Genomic DNA, 9,049 nt, shown 5'->3' on the forward strand with positions numbered 1-9,049 from the left:
TCCAGATTCTGGTAATGCAGCTATAAAAATGTCCTGAGAGACTGAAATGTTTTCTCTGAAAAACAAATTTATTAAATCACTTTCATCATTCATTTTTTATGTATTTTTTTTTTTTAAGCTGTTATCAAAATGAAAATACTTTCCTCAAATACAACTGACATCCAGGTAATGTAACCCACAAAGCCACTTCAGGATGGTGCTGTGGGTTTGCTGGTCAACATACCTGTCTGTTAAAAGGTGGTCCTTGGTTCAAATCCCTGCTGTGCCTTAATATGTTGTTCCATTTGGAAAGTTTCTGTGGTGCTTTTAACCAAAATTATATAAAGGCTAATGTTAGTCTTTCAAATCATGAAGTTGTGATCATTACACATGCAATTCATTCAATGATTTTACTATCTTGGGTCCTTTTTTTTTAAAACTGTCATCAAGTGTTTTTACGGTGGCCCAGAAGGGCCAACAACACAACACAACAACAAAAGCCACAACACAACAACAAAGAGTCGCAACACAACTAAAGCACAACACAACAACAAAAGTTCTTCAAAGTTCTCTGACTGCTGCGTCCTTCTGTTGTGGCGTTTTGTTGTTGTGTTGTGTTGTTGGGCCACCGTACGTTTTACATTACGTCTGACACCAAAGTAATGCAGCATTAACACTGACCAGAAGGAGGCGCTGTGGCTTAGATGGTCAAAAGACCTGTCTAGTAAATAGAAGATCCTGGGTTCAAATCCCAGCAGGGCATAACCTCTTCTACAAATTTGTCAGTGCCATAGAGGACCAACATATCAATTAAATTCCTCAAAGGTAAGTCATATGAAGCCTTGTGGTCAACAGCAACTCTGTGGTAACAACTGATCAGTTTGCCAGTCCACCATGGCAACTCCAGAGACAAACCATTAGGGCTGCTTAATATAATTCAAAAGTATCGTTATCCTGTATCTCAACACACGCAATATTCATGACTGTTCCACGGCACCCTGCATCCAATTTAAAAAAGGAAAGAACTGTGTGATCTATGGTGGCATAAACTAGCGGCAAGAGAAAGAGCAGAACAAATCTCACAGCACAAAGACATTAAAATCATTCATCTAAGTGCTTGGATTTATTGACGATCACATTAACATTGCACGTTTACCATCGTGAAAGTGTTCAGAGAGTGTATGTAGATCATAAATGTGCATCAGTCAAGAAGTAAGAAACAGGGCATCGAAGCTTTGAAGACTTGAATAACTTTTTTTCCCGTGTTACTGATGAATTAGTGCCTAAAGCAGAGAAGGATGTGACAATTCATCCTGCAGTCCAGCTGAATGTTAATATAGCATGTGTCAGAGGCTCAGAAAACACTTTCATCAGAAAACACTGACATTACTCAGGGGAAAATGTAATAAATATCCCAAAAAAAAAGTAAGTAAATTTAGGGAACGTTTAGAACCACTGGCATTTAGAATCATGCTTCTTTTAGTATCATAGCAAAGTGCACACGCCTTTTCCTGAAACACTCACCGAACTTTAACATAGCGTTGAGTAGGTCGTGGGTTCCAAGGCTCAAAAAGAGTCAAGCAAGAAAAACCAACAAACATTCAAATCTAGTGCTGGTCAAATGAAGCTTCATGAACCCCTTTCTTTATTTTCTGACTCCACCAGCAGGCACTCTTGTTTTGAATATAAGAATGTGAAAGACTGGCAATGAAGTGTGCTTTCAACCGTTTTCTGAACCGACACCGCCATCTAGTGGCTTTAGAAAATAAACACCGTGGTCTATGAAGCTTCATTTGGCCATCACTATTCAAATCCTCTAATAGGACATTTCCCTTTACATTTGAAGGAGTCCAGCATAGATCAGTACATTTCTGCAGGTCAAAGCTTCACAGTGAGTTGGTTGGTGATGAGGACTGTCCAGAGAGGCAGAACCAGCGCCGGCCACAGAGAGCCAGGACCTTGGTGCAGCAGCAGGCCCGAGCCGCTGGGACACTTTTTGATGGCTTCTGAACAAAACAGACAGAGATTGGAATCAGTGAACAGAAGCTAATGCTCACAGTTCATCAAAAGTCCCGGCATACAAGGAGATAACCAGAAGAAGAGTCCTCTTTTTTAATTCAAGCGGTGATTTTAACATTTTTGTAGAAACAACACACACTGATCTTAGAACCAGAGCAAAGATGTGGTCAAGTATGTTTGCTGGTTTTAGAGTCTCACATTGAAATGTATGTAATAATATAAAAAAAAAACATCTTGGTACATCTTGCTCATTATAAATGTTCTCATTACTTTGCTTTACGTCTTTATAAATGAGGTCCAATTTTATCCACCAAAAATTGTTATTGTGAAGATGTGAGCATTTCAAGAAATGGGGGGAAAAATAGAAAACAAGAAATGGAGCAGACACCTGTAATCAGATAATGGATGAATATGCTGTTGTAGCATACAAAAACATGGACTATTACATTCAGACTCATACAGGAACGTGTCCTGTGTTTAAGTGTTCAAGTGTTTAAGTGAAAACACAAAACTTTCATTGTGTTCTGGGTCTCCATTTACACAACAGAGTTGGTCGGAGTCACTGAAACCCCAACCTTTTATATATTTTTTTTACATTCTTTGTTTATTGGGGGGGGGGGGGGGGGGGGGTTCAAAACAAAATCCAATCACACATATGAATGAAATAGAATTACTGGCTAAGATAATGGAAGAAGTGAACAGTATAAGTTAAAAAAAATAAAAATAAAAAACGACAAACAGAACCCCTAAACCTAAAAGAAATAATTACCAAAAGAAAGAAAAAACTAAAAAAGAAAACAAGAATAAAGTAGTAATAGAAATACGTATATATACATAGATACACACACACACACATACATATTAATACAAAACAATCATTAAGGACATTAATAATTGAAGACAGAGTACAAAAAAACTAAGAAAAGAGAATTAAAAATACATATGAAAGTGAGACGACGAAATGTATAAATCAGACCGCTCACAGCCAGACAATATTAGATTGTACATCTGCCACCCTAATCTTTTGAAAACGGCTCCCAAGGTGGAACTTTTCCACCGCGCTCTGACTCCGTCGCCGTGGAAATGACAGAAACACCCTTACTGTGCATGTGCACTACCCCTGTAGTGAACTGCCACGTAAACGAGGCCCAAATAGCAGATTGAACCCAAACACATCTTCTCTTACCAAATATGAAGCTGCGCTAACCTTTTCTTTTCTTTGTTCTGTAGTTTATGGTGATCTGCTTCTCCTCCGTCCTCTTCCTCCTTGTCAGCGTGCAGTTGTAGTTTGTGGTCACGTCTTTGTACTGCTCATAGTGTCCTGGGATCTGATACGAGCACTGGGCATCGGACCCTTTAAAGTGGAGCGTTGGCTGTGCACCCATGATTTCACAATAGAAGGGCGTGGAGTTCGAACAGGGTGCATAAATGCATTGCAACCTTTAGAAGGATAAAATGTGTGCGATTAATGGGAGGCACACTTCAATTAAAGTCTCATCTAGACTACATGGATTTCACATTGTGGTGTTACTTATGAGAAGGACGGATGCTTGAACCTGAGGCTTTTGTCCTTGGTGGTGCAAGCGGTGAAAATGCCAAAATCCCCTTGCCTTTGGGCCGAGGTTGAGCCTGCAATCACATGAGTGGAGATTTTTTGTTGTAGAACTAGACTCAGAGGCAGAGAACAAGTGGCTGTGTCAGGATCTTTTTTACAGCTTAACCCAGGAAAGACTGAAGTTCTAGACTTTGGCTTGAAGGCAGAACATTAAAGTGAGTGCTCATCTAGACGTCATGTCAAGTCTGGGTGTAGTTGTGGGAATCCAACAATCACATTAACACAATATGAAAATGAGCTTACTACCACCTGCAAAATATTGCAAGAATTAAAAGATTTCTGAAAGAATCTGAAAACGCAACTTTTGGAAAACGCTGCAACTTCCTGTCCGTGCACAACTTTTTGAAAACTCTGCTAATGTGCATTGCATCACACCCGGAGTAAATAGCTCATCTGCACACGCTCCAGGAGACGGACAATAACAACAATGGCGGCCTTCAGAGTGTCATGACTATCAGTCATGGCCTTAGTTTTATTGTTGGGAGTCACCGTAATAGCAATCCCAATTCATTATCCATACAAATGTCTGTATACTCCCTATTGTTAATGTGTATACTATATTAGTGTCTGTGAATGTGTGTGTTTTCATCACAAAAACAACCAACAGTGAGTTTAATGACATTAATGAGGTTAACTGTACACCTGAAGTTGCAAACGGGGCAACTTTATGTTTAATGTTTGAAGTCGCATGCAACAATTCATAACACAGCTTTTGGTTGTTGATGTCCATTAATATAAGTTCGTGGAATATCAAGGGCTCTAACAATGTGATAAAGAGGAAATCTGTCCTGAACTCTCTTAAAGAAAAGATAGGATTCAAATAGGTTTTCAACAAGAAACACGTCTAAGTGATGCAGAGTACAAAAAGTATCATAGGGAATGGCTGGGTTAGATATATTTCTCATCACATTCAACAAGTAAGATGGGAGTGATCGCGTTAATATGTAAAAATCTGCCTCTCACAGTAACATCATCCTGTAAAGATAGTGAAGGGAGGTACGTTTTAGTTAAAGGCGTGTTACACACTGAAAATATTTTGCGAGGTAATAGCGATGCACCTGATGTCCAAGAAGATAACTTCAATGCAACTTTACTTAGTGAACTCGCTGACATAGATTGTCTTAATGTGATCTTACCGGGTGTTTTTAACTGTGCACGATGCCCACTGCTGGACAGATCTGCCCTTCAGACAGTTATGACCAAAAATGCCAAGACTGAGGTTAAGAAAATGCGCTGAAGGTTCGGCAATAAAATCAGCGGCCAGCTTCAGAAACAAGGGATCCAACTTGTCTGGACCAGCTGCTTTCCTGGTGTCCAGATGTTTAAGTGGTCTGTCAACCTCCAGTACTGTAATTACTTTAATAAAATGTAATTTTGGCATATTTAATTTATTTCACATTATAAGAAAATTGGGTCTGTACCTGCTGAGTTGGGATTGTTTGTTTCCACACTGAACTCCTGCTTTTCTTTAAACGGGCAACGATTCGATCACTTACCGATTTCTAATAAGTCAGAATAAGGTCTCATTGTGTTTTAACTGCTCTCCAGCTCTCACCAGGAGGCTCCATCTGAACCGTGAATAATGGATGAGGTCATTGCTGCTGCACTATAAGTGTAAATATCGATCTCCCTGGGGTTTTCTTTCTTTTTCCTTAATAAAGTTAAAGACTTACAATTAGCTCACAGACTTGTTTGTTCAATACAATACATTTTAAGCATAGCACTCAATGCAACTATTTGAGAGTTTTAAGTAAGTATTTTTAGATTAGAGAAACGTCTACCACAGCTCAAAGAAAACATGTTTGCTCTGAAGGGAGGAACAAAGTCTTTTTGTTTTTTTTACCACTATGTTTATTTACGTCCATCCATTTGGACTGATTTATACAACTTAAGGTCACGGGGGGGCTTGAGCTGTTGATGGGTGAAGGCTGGTTATCCTCTGGACCGGTCACCAGTCCACCACAGGGTAAATAAAGAGAGAAATCACCTACAGGGCAATAAGGGCTTCATTGTGAAAATTCCATTGTTTTTGTTTCAGAAAAGTTTCACCTTTACATGGCAACGTTTTGAAAGTAAAGTCCGTTTACACAGTCGCTGCAGAAACGCTGAAAAAGATGTTGTTTTCTTGTTGGCCATTAAAGGTTGGTGCTGGTTGTTTTTGCAATAAAAACCACACAGAGAGCAATACGCCATGAACATTAGCAATGGCGAGAACACGGACGTTTGTATGAACAGATGATGAAGTTGGATTTTTTATTACGAGTGATTCTCAACTGTAAAAACCACCGAGTCCCAGGAGAACGTGGACTGGGAGTCATGACACTCTGGAGCCAAACATTGTTGTTATTGTCTGTCTACTACTTGTGGCCATGGTGCACGTGCACAGTCACGCTTGTTGAAGAAAAGTTGCATATAAGCTTTCAGTTCTGCCGCTGTGGGCAAGGGACTCAGGACCGCAACGCTGCTTCTCACTGCGTCATTCCGTGGTTGAACACGCCCCAATGGGCAGCAGCAGAAGACGCCAGCTGTACATTTTGACTGAAGTGATGGAGAAGTTTCTTAAACAATAAAAAAAAAAAGAAGATGAAAGTGAAGCACAAACCCGACTTTCTTAAATTTGGCTTTGTGAACAGCGAGGCAGAGCCACTGCTACTAGCCAATGATGTGTTTACATTTGCAATGTTGTAAACAAGGTCTGATTGGCCACACGTATTATCATTACATGTATCACGTGTACCTAATAAAGTGGCTGGTTAGTGTAGGTCACAACAGGCATTGTGTGATATATCAGTGTGACGAGACTTACCACTTGAGCCGTCTGAGGACACTTTCCATGATGTGATTCACACACACACACACACACACACACACACCAGTGGTGACAACTTCCATGTAAGGTATTATCAGGAGCAACCTCAGGTTCAGTGTCTCGCCCCAACGTCCCTTTGGAACGGACTTTCAGAGAATAGGGATCGAGACGCCAACAATTTGGACTGGAAGGTGACCTTTGCTGCCAGAGCTGTCACAAACCCGAACCTGACCCAAATGCCAACATTTCTGTTTTATGTCACTTGAGAGGATGAAGAAATTCATCTTCAAGTCCAAATGTACGCAGTTCGACCTCCATTCTCTGGCTTTGCTTGGAACCATGGCACCTAATCTCACTGATGAGCTCATGGAACTACCCACACATTTAAAAAAAAAAATAAATACATATCCAGTTGAATGAATTCAGCCCATTGGGTTGACGCGTGTTTCATGGTTCGACACAGTTTACCAGCCCACAGTTATTTCCATCTGGAGCAAAGGAAAGACCTAAATAAGCTGTCTGACATATGCAGCAGCGCTTCATGAGACCCGGAAGCACACTTGCACTAATGTGTAAGATTAATGAGTTCCTCTTTAAAAACGGCTAATCGATTTCCCGCTGTGCTCAGGTCTTAATGCATTATTGATTCATATTTATACGTTGGCATTAATGAACTTATTTAATTTCTCTGAGCGTCACTCCCAGCCTGAGGAGGAACCAAAGGTAGATAGCATCATCGCTAATGAAATCAAATTGTAATTTAGGACAAATAATCTTTGAGGGATCCGGAAAGAAAACCCCAGGACAAACAAACAGCCAAACGAGCAGGTGGAAGGACTGGATATGGTATACGCAGCCTCCGGGTAGCAGTGACATACTCCAGTCTCTCAAATTGGATTAAGGCTGCTTCTGCAGATCGACGCGCTTGTTGCAGGAGCAACTGTTGCTGGCAGAACGCTGTCAGCATCTTTCTGGACCTCAAAGCTAAAAACTCGCATTGCTTTACTACTACTACAGTTTTTATTTTTACAGTCTCATGCTTAAAAATACCCCTCACCTCCCCGGCATTCTGGCATTAGAGGACATCTTACCTAGAAAGAGCAAGAGGAGAGACACTGAGATGTGCATGGCTCCCACCTGATGGTGACAGAAAACAAAGATACTGTCAGCAAAACAAATGCAGTTTTACTAAATCACACCAGGTCCAGGTGCAATAAGCTGGTCTGTTACTGACAGAGCTGAGACTCCTGAAATATGTGAGGTGGAACCTTTGATAATCATCAAAATAAATACACAAGCCGAGGCCATTACCACGAGTAGAAATTGACTTTACTTATTGATTGGAATAAACATTAAACCAGCCCTCAGTATAACTTCATAGTTGGACTGACCTCGCCGGCGTCCAACAGGTTTCCTGCTCTGCTCCCTGGGGCTCCGCACTGTTTTGACAATGTTAAGAGTTGTTAAAGCAGTTGAGTCGCTTACCTCGAGTCTCTGGTTTTGTTGTCTCTGTCCTGTGACTTCCAGCTGTGCTCTGCAGAAATGAAATGGCAGAATCACAGTAATGATCTGGGCTGGGCTGGATGAGAGCTCGGGGCAGCTGGAGTGGCGGTGGGTGGGAGGGGTGGACGGGTGGTGAATGGTCTTAGAGTGCTGCTGTATTCTACGGGGCACACTGTCTCACTTTTAACAGGAATCGATTGAGAAGAATTTATGTTTTCTATTTTTGTGTCATAGTTTTTGCATGTGTGCTGGACACAGATTCACTGATTCAGACGGGAGCTTGCAGGGCAGTGGTTAGCTTGCCATGTCCCTGGTTTTAGTCCAAGCTTGGAAAATTCTCTGAACTCGCATGTTCTCCCGATGTCATCTTATGACCGAATAATGTATGAAATAAATTTGTTCAAGTCATTTTATTTCAGGGGCCACAAACAGCGCAATTCGGACCACTGAATGAATACATTATAATATATAAATAACTCGAACTCTAAATCTTTTTCTTTATTTTTGTGGGGGAAAAAAAGTGTTAATATATCATTAAGAGGTTTACATTTAATGAGCTAGTCTTTTACAAACCTGGAATTTGAATTATATGAAGTGTAATTCAACAGTATTATGCCTCAGTTCACCATCTGCTTTAGAATTTACAGATTACAGTAGATTTTTATTAAATTATCCACATCTTGAAAGGAGTAAAACACTTAGCCACATATAGCAGGAACTCAAAAGTGGAGTAGTCTACTTCATATCATGGTCAGAATAACTTGTCAAATTCTAGAAATTATCTTTAATGTAAACCCACGTCTACATCTGTGTGGTAATCCTAATCACCTGAACTGATAATACAAACTAAAGTGCGCCCCTGGTGGTCAAATTAATATATTGCAGTTGAGGTTAAGGTAAGGTCATCGTTATATGACTGAGAAAGTTAGAATATTTCATCTTGTGAACGGGATTGGTTTTCACTCGAAAACAGGGTGTGGTATGTTACATTTGCACAATCTTCAATTAAATGTACAGTCCCTGGCACAATATCATTTCCATTCTACACGTTGTCTTCACTACTTTGACGTCTGGTTTGTAAATCATGCAATAAAATAACTCTGCTCTTGGCCCAGACTCGCAGC

At 40.4% G+C, this 9,049-nt stretch overlaps 1 protein-coding gene across 1 annotated transcript; it reads right to left on the reverse strand.

Annotated features, from left to right (window-relative positions):
- Window positions 1–1,076: 1,076 nt before the first annotated feature.
- Window positions 1,077–7,553, reverse strand: LOC308106980 (uncharacterized protein). The gene is made up of 4 exons (XM_080459038.1): window positions 7,514–7,553; window positions 3,555–3,627; window positions 3,206–3,438; window positions 1,077–1,985 (listed from the first exon to the last, which is right to left on the reverse strand). Exons 1-4 carry the CDS (start codon window positions 7,548–7,550, stop codon window positions 1,858–1,860), a joined length of 471 nt encoding a protein of 156 aa, XP_080315164.1. The 5' UTR covers window positions 7,551–7,553; the 3' UTR covers window positions 1,077–1,857.
- Between the last annotated feature and the right edge of the window lie 1,496 nt (window positions 7,554–9,049).

This window comes from Lipophrys pholis (genome assembly GCF_963383615.2).
Source record: "Lipophrys pholis genome assembly, chromosome: 3".
NCBI classification, from domain to species: Eukaryota; Metazoa; Chordata; class Actinopteri; order Blenniiformes; family Blenniidae; genus Lipophrys; species Lipophrys pholis.